Below are 19382 nucleotides of genomic sequence, written 5' to 3'. Positions count from 1 at the left end.
TCTTACTCTTGAATTTGTTAGAATGTTAGTCTCTTGTCCCACACTTTCACTTTAAGAATTGAGAGGCGAAAAATATTCTCAGTTATAAAGCACAGAAAAATGGGCCCTGGGTCCCAATTTATCCATACCAAGGTGCTTTCCTGAGCTCGTCCCTTCTGCCAGCTTATGATCCATATATCTCCATTTTTTTCCCTATCCTTGTAGCTGTCCAAATGTATTTTAAGCATTGTAATTGTACACTCCTCTAACTCTTCCTCTGGTAGCTTATTCCACATACCCAACACCCTCTGGATAAACATCCCTCGGTTTTTTTTATGTTTCCCCTCACCTAAAATCTAGGCCCTCTAGTTTTGGGTTTCCCCCAAGTTGGGGGTGGGGGGAAGCCATCCAGCTTATCTGTGCTTCCCCCTCCTCCCCCACATGATTTCACAAATCACAGTAAAGTCACCTCTCAGCATCCTAATCTTCATGAAAAACATTCCCAACTGATCCAATCTCTCCTTTATAACTCGAGCCGCCCATTCCCAGCAACATCCTTGTGAATATATTATGTACCTTCATTTATCATTCATTATCATTTGAATGCATCCTTTCTACAGTGGCAACTAGAACTTCATGCATCATTCTAGGTGTTTTCTCACCAATGTCTTATACAGCTGTAATAACATCCCAACTCTTGTACTCAATTACCTGGCTGACGATGGCAATCATGCCATCTTCACCACCTTGTCCACCTGTGTCACCAATTTCAAGAATCTATGTACTTGTACCCCTCAGACTCTCTGTTCTGCAACACGCCATTTACTGTAGATGTCCTGCCATAGTTGTACTTGCTAAAATGAATCACTTTGCATTGGCCAAATTAAATTACGTCTGCAAATCCTTTGCTGGCATTCCCTGTTGATCTCGATCTTGTTGTAACCTTATGGGCCTGTCCCATTTAGGCAATTTTATTTTATTATTTTAGGCAACCACAGGCGACTAGTTTGTCGCCACATGTTCGCCGGTGGTCGCCGGGAGTAGTCCCCTCAGTCGCGCAAAAAGTCGTAGTGTCTTTCTGGTCACTGCTAAATTTTCAACATGTTGAAACTTTTTCGGCGACAGTGGGTTTGTTGCCAATGAGCGTAGCTTGACGTGGGTGCTGTCGCCAGGATGGCGTAGGTTGTCGTCGGTTTTTCGGCGACCTGCTACAACTATGACAATTGCCGGCACCCTACAAATTCGTCCGTGAGAAAGGCCCATAAGACAACTACCTTCACTGGCCACCATATTACCAAGTCTGTCATTCACAGACTTGTTAATCATGTCACCTAATTATCATTCAGAAACAGACCAGCACCTATCCCTATGGTACGCCACTGTTTATGGACTTCCAGTAGAACTTGAGAGGGGGTGTGGGGGGAGGAGGTAATGTGATTCTTTCAATACACTTGAACCTGAAAACCACAGCAGGATGCAGTTGAATCTTGAATTTTGTCCAAGAAAAAATACATGTTCCTCTTTTTGCTATTCCATTTAATTTGGTTGCTTTATTTTTGTTTAACGTTATTTGTTCTCCAGCTCAAATGTGTTACAATTTTTATCCCTTTCTATTTCCACAGTCGGCAATTTTCAACTTTCAGAGTCTGCTGACGGTGATTCTTCTCCTAATTTGTACCTGTGCTTACATCAGGGCCTTAACTCCCAGTGTTCTGGACAAGAACAAAACTGGGTAAGTGCATTGTGCTATCAGTTATTTAACAGAATAAAATTCTTGAAGGTCACTTTCGGAATGGCCCAAATAGCCAAGTATAGTCGGAGTTAATTGAACTTCATAGCTTGATGGTACCAAGTGATCGCTTTTGGAAGTTAACTGACAAAGTTTTGTCGCTGACAACAATGTTATTCCCAAATTAACCATGTTAATATTCCGGTGGAAATATTCAGCAGGCCCAGGCTGGCTTTTTAAATTTTCATTTCCGATTTCAATGATATGCAGTATTTTGCTTTGATACTTTCCTGTTAATTCTGCTACTTATTTACACAGCATTGCACCCTTTAACTGGGCACATGCAACTTTAATTCAAGCCACTTTACTCATCGTGTGCTGCAATTTTAAATTAACATGCTTAAGCAAAAATGTTTCTAATTCTGTTTATTTCAGCATAACAAAATGCATTTGAATGTCACTCACATGTAGATGTAGCTTCTGCTGAAACTAATGCATGATATTTGAGAATTGCATTTTAGCTGCTTTTGGGCAGTGGCTTAAGCGAGGTATTGGTGGAGATTTTGAATTGCGTTTTATATCAAAAACACACTTTAGCCTCCTTCAAAAACATACTTCAGCCACCTTAATCAAATGATCATCTTTTTTCCCCCCCATAACAATAATTAATATACCAGGTTGATTCCAGGGATGGCGGGACTGACATATGATGAAAGAATGGATCAACTGGGTTTATATTCACTGGAATTTAGTAGGATAAGAGGAGATCTTATAGAAACATATAAAATTATTAAGGGATTGGACAGGCTAGATGCAGGAAAAAAAATCCTGATGTTGGGGGAGTCCAGAACCAGGGGTCACAGTTGAGATGAAAAAAAACTTTTTCACCCAGAGAGTTGTGAATCTGTGGAATTCTCTGCCACAGAAAGCAGTGGAGGCCAATTCACTGGATGTATTTAAGAGCAAGTTGGATATAGCTCTTTGGGCTAACGGAGTCAAGGGATATGGGGAGAAAGCAGGAATGAGGTACTGATTCTGGATGATCAGTATGATCATATTGAATGGTGGTGGCTGCCCCCAAATGGCTGAATGGCCTACTCCTGCAGATTTGTTTCTATGTACCACTTTAATATCGTAACGACTGTTTCTCAGAGCAGATGTTTCACTGCCCCAGCATTGCCATTTTGTATTGTTTGTAGTCCAAGTGATGTTTGAGAGGCTAACTGGGAGGACATCAGGGTAGAAACAAGGTAGACAAAAATGCTGGAGATACTCAGCGGGTGAGGCAGCATCAATGGAGCGAAGGAATAGGTGACGTTTTGGGTCGAGACCCTACAGACAGATGTGGGGGTGGGGTGGGGGGGGGAGGGGCGGGAAGAAGAAAGGAAGAGGCAGAGACAGTGGGTTGTGAGAGAGCTGGGAAGGGGAGGGGAAAGGGGGAGAAAGCAAGGACTACCTGAAATTGGAGAAGTCAATGTTCATACCGCTGGGGTGTAATATGAGGTGCTGCTCCTCCAATTTACGGTGGGACTCTGGCCATGGAGGAGGCCCAGGACAGAAAGGTCGGATTCAGAATGGGAGGGGGAGTTGAAGTGCTGAGCCACCGGGAGATCAGGTTGGTTATTGCGAACTCAGCGGAGGTGTTGGGCGAAGCGATTGCCAAGCCTACACAGGTGTTGGTCTCACCGATGTAGAGCAGCTGACACCTAGAGCAGCGGATGCTATAGATGAGGTTGGAGGAGGTGCAGGTGAACCTCTGCCGCACCTGGAAAGACTGCTTAGGTCCTTGGATGGAGTCAAGGTGGGGGGGGTAAGCGATAAGTGTAGCGTTTCCTGCGGTTGCAAGGGAAAGTGCCAGGGGAGGGGGTGGTTTGGGTGGGAAGGGGCAAATTGACCAGGGAGTTGCGGAGGGAGCGGTCTCTGCGGAAAGCCGAAAGGGGAGGAGATGGGAAGATGTGGCCAGTGTTCGGATCCCGTTGGAGATGGCGAAAATGTTGGAGGATTATCTGTTGTATGTGACGGCCCTTGTTATGAGTGGAGGGGGATGGGGAGTGAGAGCCGAGCTACGGGGTATAGAAGAGGCCCTGGTGAGACCCTCATCTATAGTCGAAGAGGGGAACCCCCGTTCCCTAAAGAATGAGGACATCCCATTGTAGAAACAAGAGTTTTTTGCATTTGGGAGAGCTGTTGAGTCGTCTGAAGAAGGGTCTTGACCCGAAACATCATCTATTCCATATTCTCCAGAGATGCTTCCTGAATCATTGAGTTTTTCCAGCACTTTGTGTCCTTTTAGGAGGACATCAGTGTGGTCAAGAACTGCACAGGTATTTGTTCAGTGTACATGGCTCACTGCACTGAAAGAACTGCGTGAAATCTGCACATTCTTCCTGAAACCATGTGGATTTCGTCCCAGATCCCAAAATTATTCAGGCTGGGTGGCGAATTAGTCACTGTAAATTGCTCATAGTGTGCAGGTGAGTGGTAGAATCTGGAGATTAGTGTAAATGGTAGTTAACTTGTAGTTAGCTGAATGACTCTATGGAATAATTTCTACAGCCCATGAATCAACAGCCTCCATCATCGGCTGTTAAACCTGTCATTTAAATTGAATGTCTTTAACATTTGCAGACTCCTAAAAATCGCATTGAACCTGCTAATCGAGAATATTAACATTTTATCTTCAAGTTGAAGCACTAAAATATCCCTGCATTCTCCCAGCAGTCAATTGTTCATTTGATCGTGCCCACTGTGTTTAGGCCAACAGGGCCACACAGATATACTGTGGCTGGCAATCAGCTGTACACAAGGTTGTGCTAGAATATCTCATGGCAATTGCCTAGTTATGGACATTTGTGCTGCAGGATTATGCCAGGTGATTTGGTACATTATCACTTTTATTGGGAGTATCCATAGATAATCCTTCTCACTGACAATATGATGGATTGACTTGATGAATCAACTGATGTGAAAATATGGACAATTAAATTTGTAATTTATTGTTTTGCAGTGCATGCTGTTCGTTCAACAGAATTAAAAGCAGTGTCTGTCAGAATCTTTAACTTTTTTTAGACTTTCCCAATTGTAATCTTGAGCAACCAGCTTTCTTGGGCCATTTCTATATCTGAATTTGTGCTTTAACTAGATGTTGAAGTTATCTTGAAATAAAGTCTGTGCTTGCCTGAGTAGATAATGTTTAACAGGAAAACCCGCAGTGCCGTGAGGATCATTACTCCAGATAGATGACCAGCCATGATCATATTGAATGGTGGTGCTGGCTCGATGGGCCGAATGGCCTACTGCACCTATGTTTCTATGTTTTCTATATAGTCCTCTCCTGTAGATTGGGAGGACACAATCTATTTTATCAGGAGTTATGGGGAGAAGCCAGGAGAATGGGGTTAGGAGAGATAGATTAGCCATGATTGAAGTAGCAATGTTACAAAATTTTGAGATTTAAAAAATCAAGTCTGCAATTTATCCCATCAGATAAAGCATAAAAATAAGTTTAATTTGACACCTAATTCACTTTCATATCTCAAGTATTTAAAAAGTTATGGCCATTTTCATACTCGGAAATGAGCATCTTGTTCCCTATTGATTTTCTATGGACATAACAAAAAAGCTGTGATCGTGAACAGTCAAAAGCCCATAACTTTCTTAAAAATTAAGAGAACTGAATGAAATTTTCAGTTATCATAGATTGAAGCATTCTGAAACAAATATAAAATAATCTTACTTGGATGACCTGAAATTAAAGCATATAATTAGTTAGTTACCTAATTGTAGCTAATTTCAGACTTCAATTACTAGATCTAAACATCTATCCATTTCTTAATAAATGATTAACATTTTTAAATGGCCTAAATGTCCAAATAATATTCACAAATAATTCACAATAAAACATGATTTTTAAATCTCATTTACATTAATTTATAGACCAAATGGAAGGAATTTAGTGTTCAATTGCTGTAAATTAAAGTCCATTTAAATCAGCTTTCCAGTGGGTCCCTGTGGAACGCGCTGGTTTAGAACGTTCACATTGCGGTAGATTTGTACCCTCAAATGCCCAGAAAAATACTGCGGGATATAATGGGCCCAAAATGAGCTACTCGCAATATTAAACTTTGTATAAAGGGATCTTTAGAAGCCCTTTTTAATGTAAAAATATACAGCCTACCTTCTGTTATTTGCTCTATGCGACCCTGACAGCTGCCGGTGGTCGCGGGTTTAGTGATTTATTTTTAAACTACTATAACTATTATTCAAGGCCTTTAAAACTAATAATAGCTTTTGCGACGGGATCTTTCAGCGATTTTTCGTTAATATTTTACAAGGCTGAACATCTTCGATTGGAACAGCCTAGAGAAAATCGCGTTTTAAACCCGCCCCCTCTAAACGGCGCCAAAATCGCGCACACCCGCAGCGACAGATTTTCAGCGACGCTTCAGGTAGGCTTTGCAACATACCTAATTGAAGGCCATGATTTAAGAATAAGGAGTAAGCCATTTAGAACTGAGACGAGGAAACACTTTTTCTCACAGAGAATGGTGAGTCTGTGGAATTCTCTGCCTCAGAGGGCGGTGGAGGCAGGTTCTCTGGATGCTTTCAAGAGAGAGCTAGATAGGGCTCTTAAAAATAGCAGAGTCAGGGGATATGGGGAGAAGCAGGAACGGGGTACTGATTGGGGATGATCAGCCATGATCACATTGAATGGCGGTGCTGGCTCGAAGGGCCAAATGGCCTACTCCTGCACCTATTGTCTATTGAATGGCGGAGTAGACTTGATGGGCCGAATGGCCTAATTCTGCTGCTATCAATTATGAACATATGAATTTTTGACCAATCTGGGAGAAATATTTTCATATACTTAAATAGGCCCTTTAATTTTCTATCAACGCACTCTTCTTTGTAAGTGAATTAATACAGCATTAGATTGTGGAAATAAGTAACATTTTACACAGCCAAGCTTCACAGGAGCAGCAGCTCCAACATGTTGTAGTAGTTTAGTGAATCTCACAATGAGCACTGACAAATACTCTGGTAAAAGCACTAAGAAGGCACAATTGAAATGGATTGAGGAAGATATTGGTAGAAGGGATCAGCCTATTTGCAATAAAAGTCTGCACGCACATCATTATAATGACGTACGGTGCAGGATGAGCACAATTGCTGATGTGAAATGAGGATCTGTTTGACATTTTACATTGAATGTAGAACTACCAGGAGGTAGTCTGCGACTAATTTGGCTTTCTACCAGTTTGGCTCTCCATCAGTAATACCGCAACTGGTACAAAGCTAACTTTTTAAGGTATACATGTGGTTATTGTCAAACCAGTGAGTGTAATTTTAACTACGCCCTTGCATATTACCTCCTGAGAATAAACTTTAAATTCAGCCCAGACTGATGCAGTAATACTCCCCTTTCCTGCAGCTGTGAAGATACTAAATTAAGTTTAGACAGTTGTAACTTAGTTCCTTGTAGACATGATTTCATAGCACAAAACTGTAATCTGGTACAGACTGGCTGTTTAGCTGAGAAAGGCTGTAAGAACACTGACGTGGAAAGTGGAAAAAATCGTAGTGGCACAGCTGGGAGTGTTCTGACATCGAAGGTGAGTTATGTTCTTGGGGCAAGACAGAAGTTCTGTTTGTGCCTATGTTTGGACCTGAGGCACCTAATCCTGGGAGTGTTTGATGACATCACTGGGTAGTAAATATGGAAAAAGAATTGTATTTTTCTGAGTCTGGGGTTCGATGTGTGTGTTTTTATACTCCTCACCATACTTAATATAATATGACTTTTAACAAGCATTTTGTTAATTTGCCAATTTTATAATCCTAGATTGTCAAATGTATTCATTTTGGCTTTTACCAGCCCTTCTGTAACTTCCTTTCTTCTGGGCACCTTTTTAAAATAAATCTTTGCTGCTTCTTTGTAAACTCTGATTCTGTATTAAACTATAGAGTTTAATACTTGAATTAGGGGCAGCACGGTGGCACAGCGGTAGAGTTGCTGCCTTATAGCGCCAGAGACCCGGGTTCGATCCTGACCACGGGTGTTGTCGATACGGAGTTTGTACGTTCTCCCCGTGACCTGCATGGGATTTTTCTGGGTGCTCTGGTTTCCTCCCACACACCAAAGATGCACAGGTTTGTAGGTTAATTGGCTTTGGTAAAATTGTAAGCGGTCCCTAGTGTGTGTGTAGGATAGCGTTAATGTGCAGGGATCACTGGACGGCGCGGACTTGGTGGGTCGATCGCTGTATCACGAAACTATCGCTACCCATTTAGATTTTTACAAATAAAAATATAAAAAATTTTAAAGAAAAATTGTACACATGTGAAAAGATGATAATTCCATAGAAAGCTATCATGAGCATCAGTAGTTGGAAGGCTGTTTGTTTTTGATTCATGAAATGAATAATCCCAATGAATAATGCTGGGTAAAATCCATAGGATATAGCAAAGGCCAGGAAAATATTACTAAGGTAGAAGATCAACCGTGGTAGAGTACACTTGCAGTGCCAAATGGGCTCGTCCTGATCGTATTTCTTGCAAGTGACTGTGTTTATGATTAAGGATGATAGCATTATTTTTATTGTTGCTATCGTAATGTTGCCAGTACCACAGCAACAGCTTCTATTTATACAGAGCCTTTTTCATGGAATAAATCACTCGAGGTGTAATATGAAATGGTATTTAACGCTTAATCTGCTCAGAGACGTTTGATCGGAAGAGTCAAAGTTTCATCAAAACAGTATAGTTAATGCAAAAAAGAGGAGACAGATTTGGAATGGAATCCAGATCTTTTGGCCTTTAGAATTTTAAAACCAATGCTGGAGCGATTTAAAGTTTAGGGAAAGCTCAAGAGAATACAATTGATTGAAGGAGAATTTCTTAAAGGATGGTGGGGCTGGAGGCGATTAGAAAAATGGAAGAGGCATGTCATAGTGGGATTTGAAAATATAGATGCTAATCTGAAAATCGGAGCAAAACTAAATTACATGACTAAAGTAAAATAACGTGATTTCTGTTGCCAATGCTGACATGTTCATTTTCCTGAAAAGAGGGTGAGGAACTAACTGTGACAAGTCTCAGTACAGATAATGGACACGAAAAGTTAACTGTTTGTCTTTTCACAACTTCAACTTCATTTACAATTCACAATTTTAACTTCAACTAGCCCTTGCTTTCCCTCTCTCTCCATCCCCTCCCTGTCCCCAGTCTCCGGCTACATTCTATCTCTGCCCCGCCCCCTCCCCTGACATCAGGTCTCGACCCAAAACGTCACCCATTCCTTCTCTCCAGAGATGCTGCCTGACCCACTGAGTTACTCCAGCATTTTGTGTCGACCTGTCTTTTCACAAATGCTGCCTAACCTCCTGGGTTGTTCCAGCATTTTTAACACTCTCAAAGAGGAAGAATAGCACTTTGCGTGGTTAAACAAGTTGACCCAGTGGAGTCTATGGAGTACGATAATAAGACTTTATGTCAAATCCATTTTTTCTTTACTTGCAGAGGTTTTTTTGAAAAACGTTGAAGTAGTGTTATTGAAATTTTGAAATGAAGTGTGAGGAGGTTTTAACTTAAGAATTAAAATTCCTTCACAGGCAGGGTAGCAGCGTGGTTGCATTCCTAGACTAACCAAGATCTAATTTTCTAGATCATTGAGCCAGAGCGGCAGCTGGGAAATTTTAATTCAATATTTAAATGCTTGATTTGTTTGTACACCATTTATTTTTCCAATAATTAGTTTTATTCACTTAAGTATATTAACTTCATGTTTATTGTAGCATGCCGTTTCAAAGTGAGTGGATGTCTAAAATGATAAGGTCCCACATAGAAGATTAGTGGGCAAAATTTGGGCACATGGTATTGGGGGTAGAGTGCTGAAATGGATAGAAAATTGGTTAGCAGACAGTAGGGATTAACGGGTCCCTTTGAGAATGGCAGGCAGTGACTAGTGGGGTACCGCAAGGCTCAGTGCTGGGACCGCAGCTATTTACAATATACATCAATGATTTAGATGAAGGGATTCAAAGTGACATTAGCAAATTTGTAGGTAGACAAAAATTCTGGAGAAACTCAGCGGGTGAGGCAGCATCTACGGAGTGAAGGAAATAGGCAATGTTTCGGGTCTCGACCCTTCTTCAGACTGATGTGAGGGTGGGGGGGGCAGGAAGAAGAAAGGAAGAGGCGGAGACAGTGGGCTGAGGGAGAGCTCAGAAGCGGAGGAGAAAGCAGGGACTATCTGAAATTGGAGAAGTCAATGTTCATACTGTTGGGGTGTAAACTGCCCAAGCGAAATATGAGGTCCTCCAATTTACGGTGGGCCTCACTCTGGCCATGGAGGAGGCCTAGGACAGAAAGGTCGGATTTGGAATGGGAGGGGGAGTTGAAGTGCTGAGTCACCGGGAGATCAGGTTGGTTATTGCGAACCGAGCGGAGGTGTTGGGCAAATTGATCGCCAAGCCTACACTTGATCTCACCGATGTAGAACAGCTGACACCTAGAGCAGCACATGCAATGGATGAGGTTGGAGGAGGTGCAGGTGAACCTCTGCCGCACCTGGAAAGACTGCTTGGGTCTCCCGCCCAGTCCGGTGGGCGTCGCGACTCACGTCGCAGCGGCCTCTGCAGTCCGTCTGTCTTTTTGTTATTTTTTGTCCCGTTTTAATGTAGTTTTTTTTTTTTTTTTTTGATGGGGTACGTGTGTGTGTGTGTGTGTGTGTGGGGGGGGGGGGCGGAGGCGGGGGGGAAACTTTTAAAATCTTTCCCCTGCACGGAGAACCCGACCTTTTCCCAGTCGGGTCTCCGTTGTCGTTGGGGCTGCAACGTGGAGCGGCCTCCAGCAGGAGCGACCTGGGGCTCCAGTCGCGGAGCTGCAGATTTACTCACCATCGTAGAGCTGGCCGAGTTCGGAGCGGGTGGAGCGGTGGTGGCGAGCTGCTGCGACCCGACCCTGGGGATTCGCAGGCTCCAACCGCAGGTCTGGTGGACGGTGACACCGGGAGCCCGCGGGTCCCTGCTGGGAGACCGCTTTTCGGGGCTTCCGCAACGACGACTTCTCCCACCCAAGCCCCGGGGGCTCCAACAACAAGACCCGGAGCGCGGCCTTGCATCGCCCGGCGCGGCGTTAATGGCCGCGGGACAATTGCCATCGCTCGCCGGGGGCTTTGACTCTGACATCGGGAGGGGAATGGGAAGTGCAGGGGAGAGATAAGTCTTTTTGCCTTCCATCACAGCGAGGAGGAGATGCGCTGTGATGGATGTCTGTGTAAATTGTGTTGTGTCTTGGGTCTTTTTTTTCTTGTGTGTATGACTGTAGAAACAACATTTCATTTGAGCCTCTATGAGGCTCAAGTGACAAATAAATTGTATTGTATACAATACAATACAATACAAATTTATTGTCATTTGAGCCCCAGTGAGACTCAAACGAAATTTTGTTTCCACAGCCATACAAACAAAAACAATGTCCTACAGACATACACACAATTTAGTTCACACAAACATCCATCACAGTGAACCCACTGTGATGGAAGGCAAAAGTCTTTTCTCTCCCCTGCTCACCATTTCTCTCCCGATGTCCAAGCCCCAGGCGGGCGATGATAAGTCCCACGGCCATTTTAGGCCGTGCCGGGCGATTTACGGCACCGCTCCCGGTCTAGAAGTCTCGAAGTTGGAGCCCTCGGCGGGCGCTGTAATGTCCCACGGCCACGAAGCCGTGCCGGGTGATGTACTTCCCCGCTCCGGGTCGTTCCAAACCCCGCGACACGGGCTGGAGAAGTCGCGTTGCGGGAGCTCCGGGAAGCGCTCTCTCTCTCCCCCCGGACCCGCGAGCTCCCGATGTCCCAGTCCACCGGACCTGCGGCTGCGTTGCTGGAGCCTCCGAGCCCCAGGAGTCGAGTCGCAGCAGCGAGTCACCACCGCTCCCCCATGCTCCGATGCCGGCCAGCCCCACGATGGTGAGTAGTCCGCACCTCCGCAGTCTCCCGAGCCCCCGGGTCGTTCAGGTTGGAGGCCGCTCCACGGTGCTAGGCCCCAACGACAACGGAGACCCGACAGGGAAAAGGTCGGGTCTCCCGGACAGGGAAGAGATTTAAAACAGTTTCCCCCGCCCCCCCCCCCCCCCCCCCCGCCCCCCACATATACACATTTAAAAACCAGTATTAAAAAACACCAAACACTACATTTAACTGGACAAAAAATAAAAAAAGACAGACAGGCTGTAGGAGCCGCTGCAACGAGTCGCGCTGCCACCACGAAGATGTGTATTGTGTATTGTGTGAATGGTGTCAAGGAGGGAGGTAAAGCGACAAGTGTAGCATTTCCTGCAAGGGAAAGTGCCAGGAGAGGGGGTGGTTTGGGTGGGAAGGGACAAATTGACCAGGGAGTTACGGAGGGAGCGGTCTCTGCGGAAAGCGGACAGGGAAGGAGATGGGATGATGTGGCCAGTGGTGGGATCCCGTTGGAGGTGGTGAGAATGTCAGAGGATTATTTGTTGTATGTGACAGCTGGTAGGGTGGAAGGTGAGGACAAGGGGGACTCTGCCCTTGTTACGAGTGGGGGGATGGGGAGTTAGAGCAGAGTTATGGGGTATGGAAGAGACCCTGGTAAGAGCCTCATCTATAGTAGAAGAGGGGAACCTCCCTGAAGAATGAGGACATCTCCGATGCCCTGGTTTGGAACACCTCATCCTGGGAGCAGATGCGTGTGGACGGAGGAATTGGGAGATGGGGATGGGGTCCTTACAGGAAGCAGGGTGGGAAGAAGTGTAGTCCAGATAGCCATGGGAGTCAGTGGGTTTATAGATAGCAAATTTGCAGATGACAAAAAGCTGGGTGGCAGTGTGAACTGTGAGGAGAATGTAGGGTGACTTGGACAGGTTAGTGGGCGGATGCATGGCAGATGCAGTTTAATGTGAGGTTATCCACTTTGATTGCAAATACAAGAAGGCAGATTACTATCTAAATGGTGTCAAGTTGGGAAAAGGGGAAGTACAACAGGATCTGGGGGGTCCTTGTTCATCAGTCAATGAAAGTAAGCATGTAGGTACAGCAGGCAGTGAAGAAAGCGAATGGCATGTTGGCCTTTATAATAAGAGGAGTTGAGTATAGGAGCAAAGAGATCCTTCTGCAGTTGTATTGGGCCCAAGTGAGACCACACCTGGAATATTGTGTGCAGTTTTGGTCCCCTAATTTGAGGAAGGACATTCTTGCCATTGAGGGAGTGCAGCGTAGATTTACAAGGTTAATTTCCGGGACTGTCATATGCTGGGAGAATGGAGGGGCTGGGCTTGTATACTCTGGAGTTTAGAAGGATAGAGGGGATCTTATTGAAACTTAAGATTATTGAGGGTTTGGACACGCTAGAGGCAGGAAACATGTTCCCGATGTTGGGGGAGTCCAGAACCAGGGGCCACAGTTTAAGAATAAGGGGTAAGACGTTTAGAACGGAGACGAGGAAACACTTTTTCTCACAAAGAGTTGTGAATCTGTGGACTTCTCTGCCTCAGAGGGCGGCAGATCTCTGGATACTTTCAAGAGAGAGCTAGATAGGGCTCTTAAAGATAGGGGATATAGGGAGTAGGCAAGAACTGGGTACTGATTGGGGATGATCAGCCATGACCACTTTGAATGGCGGTGCTGGCTCGAAGGGCCGAATGGTCTACTCCTGCACCTATTGTCTATTGAAAATTGGCCGTCAGAAATCTTGATTGTATTACAAAAAAAAAGCTTGGGAAAAGTAGATCTCTTGTGTTTGTTGCTCTGAATGGAATATGAAGGTATTACATGACCAGTAAATATACTCTATAAATTAGCAATTTCTAGATCTTCTACTTCACAGTATGATTTTTAGTAAAAAAATGCTTTACCAGTCTGATTTGGGGTAAATGTAAGTTATAAGCAGCATGGATTGATATTTGTATGCTTTTAATCTGGCACATTAAGTGTCTATTCCATTTCCTTTGCACCCAAGTACAATAGTTGATTATGTAGTTACACACTGTCTTAATGAGTCTGAAATTTTCGCTTGACTATTCATGACGCATCTTTCCATTCGTAAATAAATCCATCAGCTGTGTTATGATGGTGCTGTAATCAAATGAGACTTTTGTCCAGCATCTATGTATTTGTCTGCCTAATCTTAGATGTTTGGTAATTCTTCATCATTCAAAAGAGTAAATTCTCATTTGTCTTCCACAATGGTCTTTCAGTTTACTGACTCCAGGGCTATTCTACCTCAAGCCATAGAGGAGTTCTTCACATATATGTAGTGTGTATATTGCTTGCTAGTTACAAAAGCTAAATGCAATGAAGAGTACTGAATCATTTAATCATTTAAATTTAATCTGTTTGTTTTTTTTCCCAAATGTAATATCAATTTGATAAAGAACATTTTTATTTTTTTTCCAGAATTCTGGGGATATTTTGGAAGTGTGCCAGAATAGGTAAGAAAGAATCTATTAATGATGTGTTTTCTGGTTGTTTTAAGCTTGTTTTATTTTTATCATTTTCTGATGCTGAAATCCCTCGGAAGTGCTTGATGTCCCCAAACTGCCCCAAGTTTTTACATGTAAAATTCTACCACCATCACAGCAAAACTCTGTTCCTGGCTAGATTTTTATCTGAATCCTCAAGATCAGACATTATTCTTTTTTTCCCCTCTCATTTCATCACTTTGAGCAAATTCAAATGTTTTTACAGCAGAAGAAATAGAAGCAGGAGTCGATCATTTGACCCCTCATTCGTGCTCCTGCATTCAACACAATCATGGCTGATCCTTTAACACTGCACCGTTTCTTGCACTAACTTTGCATCGTTCCATTCCTTTAAATAAATTAAAAAATTGTTGGTCTCTATTCAGCACATACTTGGTACCTAGTGTCCACTTTGTTTTGGATAGCAAATTTCAACGATTATTGCCCTCTGGATGCAACCTCGCTTCCATCGTTATTCTGATATCTACGCTTTCATTTTCTTTCTTGCTACCTGCCTTCCATGCTGCCCACGTTGTAACAGCCCCTAGACCTTGTCATCTGCAGCCCACCTGTATCCACCCTGTCGTTTTTCCTTGACCTTGGACTTGACTGTTAGTGGGGTGTTGATTGTAGAACCAATGTTATCACTAGAAAAGTATTTACACTTTGAAAGCAACTATTGCAGTATTACTGCATCCTCAAATCCTTGGTCTACCTCAGCACTGAAGAAACAAGATGAATTCATATCAGGTGTTAATGCCATTCTTTGTTGTGTTCCTGTAAACTCTTTATACCCAATCAGTTACTTTCCGTTCTGGCTTCAGTCCAAGCTATGGCTATTGATTTAAAATGTATGGGTGAATATTAAAAATTGGGGCTGCTGTCCTAAAGGTAACTTACAGTTTGGATATTGACCCATTTGAGCAGAGTTTTTGTCTTCGTACTATTATTGTATTTCTTATATACTGAGCTTTTGGTGTTTATTATGGTGTTTACGGAGTACTGTGTTTACACATCTGTTATGCTACTGCATGTAAGAGTTTCAATATTCCATTTTTTGGGACATATGATAATCAAACACTCTCGATTCTCTCTTGACTCTTGACATTGCAAAATTTGTACCTCTGAGTTTATCATTGCTCAGTTTTGTTAATTTAAGATGAAAAAGCAAAGTAAATCATGACATAGGATGTAAAGGTGAAACTTATGCCTGTAAATTGATCTGGGGTTTTCAACAGGTTTAGCACCTGTTGCGGAAAAATATGTTCAGCTGAAGATCAGTCATCTCATTAATTAAGGTTCTTTGTATGCCAAACAATACGAACAACTTGCAATAAACAGAGCTAAGTGATTCCACAACCTATGGACCAGATCAAAGTTTCGCTGGCCAGTCACACCCAATCTGGAATGGTGATGGACAAATAGACGACTCCATGAAAGAATGATCAGCCATGATCATATTGAATGGCGGTGCAGGCTCGAAGGGCCGAATGGCCTACTCCTGCACCTAATTTCTATGTTTCTATGTTTCTAAGATGATCCATATTGGGGAGTCCAGTTCATCAGTACAAAAAAGAACGCTGAAACATTAGTAAAAATCTTCAGGCAGCGGATGATCCACCTCTGCCTCCTCCAGTGGTCACCAGCATGATAGATGCTATTCTTTAGCTAATTCGATTCACTCCACATGATACTAAGAAATGGCCTAAAGGTACTGAGTGCAGCAAAGACTATGACCTCTGACAACATTCCACAATTGTACTTTAATGTTCGACGCTGATATTATGTGCCCAAGAGCCTGTTCTTGTGCTGTACCTTTCTGTGTTTTTGGTCTATGAAGACGTCTGCTCCAGAACTTGCTGTTTGCAAACTTCTTTAACCTCTCCCTACTCCAGTCGGAGGTTCCCACCTGCTTTTAAGAAGATCACTGACATTCGGTTGCCATATCTACACATGCTCTTATAAAGAATATTTAACTATTGGTATTATACTGTACTCACTAAGATCTGACTTTAGGCGTACAAATTAATTTATTTTAATTCTCTTACCATGACTGATTTGAGCAGATGCTTTTTGTCAAGAACTTGTTTAAATGAGTGGTTGTTCAGACAGCTGTGCCCTTGAAATATTAACTGCTAAAAGCTGATCATACTGGACCCTTTATTTCTGCAGAAAAATGAGCTCTCAACTACCATTTATTTTTAAAACCTCCAACTTTCACAAAATATCCTTTGTGCTTATTAATATAAAAGTTAACTGTGCAATCTTAAATATTTCTGAAACAAAAGGGATTCTACACAGAAAATCCAGACAGTCTGTGGTTCTCTTTGCACAAGGATCTAAAAGCATTATTTTCCTTTTTGTTCATAAAGGGAAATGGAAATAAATGTAGACAATTTGAGTTTTCTACCAAACAGCAGTCCAGTCATGGTGACCCTATAATATCTCATTCAACTTTTTTTCATATTTCTAGACTTCAATAGATCAGACCCAAATGCATATTGAGTTTATTAGGAAGTACACAGAGTTCTGGAATGCAATAAATGAAGTATATCAGCCATTTTAATGGCAAATTAAATTCCCTTAAGAATTGCTGTAGTAATATCTGTAATCCTTTTTATTAAAATTTGTGACCCATATAAAAGTTAGTCTGAAGAGCTATTTTGTTGGCCTTTTATTACAGAAAATTAATGGTAGTTTGTCAAAATTGGGTATATGGAAAATTCTTAAAACAATGTATCCTATTTTTTTGAAAAATTGTTGAGAAAATCCCACGGCAATAAAGTGCCTTTTATTTTTAACTAAATGCTAAGCATCTTTGTATATTTTCCTGAAAGTATTGATTACTAAAACACTCCATTTGGAACATCATTGTAGGCAAAATACTGGGGATTCTAGAAACCAGAAACTATGATTTAGAAATTCTAGACACTGAATAGATTAGACAGCATTTGTGTAGGTAACAGAAGAATTAACCTTTTACAAAGATCTGTCTGAATTACAAAATGCCAAAATATATTTGGATCATTTTTGAAGTTTTTAATCAGTGGAAAAAAAATCCAAGGATAGAAAGGTAAAGCTGTAATGAGAATGAATTCAACATAAAATGAAGTTCTTCTCAATCTTTCGTCTCAAATTTAACAAGAAAATGGGGAGAAAAGTGGCAAAATAGAATGTTGAAATAATGAAAAGGTGTCTGGAAATTCAGGGGACGTTTGATGAAATCACCAGCACAAGGAGAGTAACAACCGTTAAACCAAGAATGATAGGTTTTAGTTAAAGATGAATATTCAGAGATGGAAGAAGACTAAGAATATTTCTTAAACTAATACAGCACAAATTTAGGAGCTAATTTCATGAAGAAAATAGGTTGTGATTTTAGTCCTTTATTTATTTTGTTATGTTAAAAAAAACCTGTGCCTGATTTCTTCTTTCATTGATAACAATGAAATGCCAATATTGTGGTCCACTATGAATAAATAGTGACAGGGAAGGAGGATAATTCATGGGCAGCTTCAAATATGTTGGTTTATGCTAAACTATCTATATAGTTGATTCTTAGTGGCAACATCTGCAGGATTGTTCTTGGCTTTCATATTTCTTCAATGCTCGAGTATCTCCGTACTACCCAGATATCTCATGCAAAATTTAAATCCTCAGATCCTTCTATCTGCAAAGAACAAACTACAAGTTTTTTTTATCTGCTTTATAATGGCTACTCAATCCAAAATGCCGGATTCTTGGGCTGAAGTGGATATTGTTTCATCTTGTTCCTCATTCAGACTAATGTAAACTCTGCCTTATTGCCTCTTTGTAGCCATAAATCTGTTTCATTCCTTTCCAGATTTGATAACTGTCATTCTTCTGATAGGCCTTCATCCTTCTCTGTTCTCTTTTCATGAGCAAAGTACTGCATGTATCCAATCTCTCTCTGAGTGTGCCCATTACTTTTGTCCTCACCTGTCAAGACCAGCTCCTAGTAAACTACACTTGTAAATCAGCTTACTTCAATTTCTCTGAAATCCTTAGCTTCTCTCACCTGTACGCTACTTCTGATTCCCCCTCTGTTCTCCTTTCCCCTGCCTTACACTTCATTCCTGCATTTGAAATCTAATTATTAAGAGTTTGGAGGTTTGTGCAGGTGGTACATATCAACACACTGACCTTAATAACACTGCATTCGAACGTAGGATGTAATTTAATGCCCTATTGTAAAAATAAACTTGAGTCCGGTGATGTGGATGTGGTATGTTTGTTAATTGCGGCTTGATTATGTCAAGATTTATCCTTTTGGTTGAATTCAATATTTGATCGAAGTAATTCATTTGTATCACATAATCATTTGAATTCTATATTTGATATCCAACACATTTTGTTTTCTATTTTGCAGGTGAACGAAAAAGCCAGTATGTGGCTATATGTTGCATTGTGATGGCATTCAGTATTCTGTTTGTTCGGTAACAGTCAGCTTGAAAGAACAGCACTATGGATAAAAGACATTGGTTAAATATAAGAATTTCCTTTTTAAGTATGAAATAATCCACGAATGCCTCAACCTCCCAAATCAATATTGTGCATCTTTCTTCACAAGCTTTTCTTAGTGACGTCAATTTCAACTTTGCTATTGGACCAAGGACTGAGATGTTTGGGATGGGGCCCCCACTCTGGCTATATTTTCTGATTGGACTAAACCAACCACCCTGCCTGCACCCGGAGAGCTAGAGTTGCTATGAAAATCATCTGATTGTTGGTTATTATTGTGTGTAACTGTCTAAATATTGTCAATAAAATTCTTCAAATTGATCTTTTTAAGCTATTTTTCCTTCTCAACCAATATTATGCTTTAATAACCCAGAAAAGAAGACAATGATGGGCAGCGAGGTGATCGAGCTGCTGTCTTACAGCAACAGAGACCCAGGTTTGATCCTGACTGTGGATGCTGTCTGCACCAAGTTTGTACCTTCTCCCTGTGACCGTGTGGATTTTTCTCCAGGTGCTCCGGTTTCTTCCCACACTCTAAAGATGTATGGGTTTGTAGGTTAATTGGCTTAGGTAAATAGTCCATAGTGTGTGGGATAGTGTTAGTGTACGAGATTATTGCTGGTCGGTGTGGACTCGATGGGCCAAAGGGCCTGTTTCTGCGCCGTATGTCCAAAGACTCGAGGATGTATGGTATTTTGATATAGAGGCT

At 42.0% G+C, this 19382-nt stretch overlaps 1 protein-coding gene across 1 annotated transcript in view; it reads left to right on the top strand.

Moving 5' to 3' along the window:
- Positions 1 to 18994, top strand: part of tmem167a (transmembrane protein 167A) — a 35157-nt gene extending 16163 nt beyond the window's left edge. The window contains exons 2-4 of the mRNA XM_033017230.1: positions 1602 to 1711; positions 14127 to 14161; positions 18582 to 18994. Coding sequence (XP_032873121.1) covers positions 1602 to 1711; positions 14127 to 14161; positions 18582 to 18652 — 216 coding nt within the window. The 3' untranslated portion in view covers positions 18653 to 18994. The remainder of the gene's footprint in view (positions 1 to 1601; positions 1712 to 14126; positions 14162 to 18581) is intronic.
- The last annotated feature ends 388 nt before the right edge of the window (positions 18995 to 19382 follow it).

The sequence above is a fragment of the Amblyraja radiata genome, chromosome 3 (genome assembly GCF_010909765.2).
Source record: "Amblyraja radiata isolate CabotCenter1 chromosome 3, sAmbRad1.1.pri, whole genome shotgun sequence".
Taxonomy (NCBI): domain Eukaryota; kingdom Metazoa; phylum Chordata; class Chondrichthyes; order Rajiformes; family Rajidae; genus Amblyraja; species Amblyraja radiata.
The sequence above is the reverse complement of the archived record's forward strand: the minus strand, read 5'-3'. Positions and strand labels throughout refer to the sequence as shown.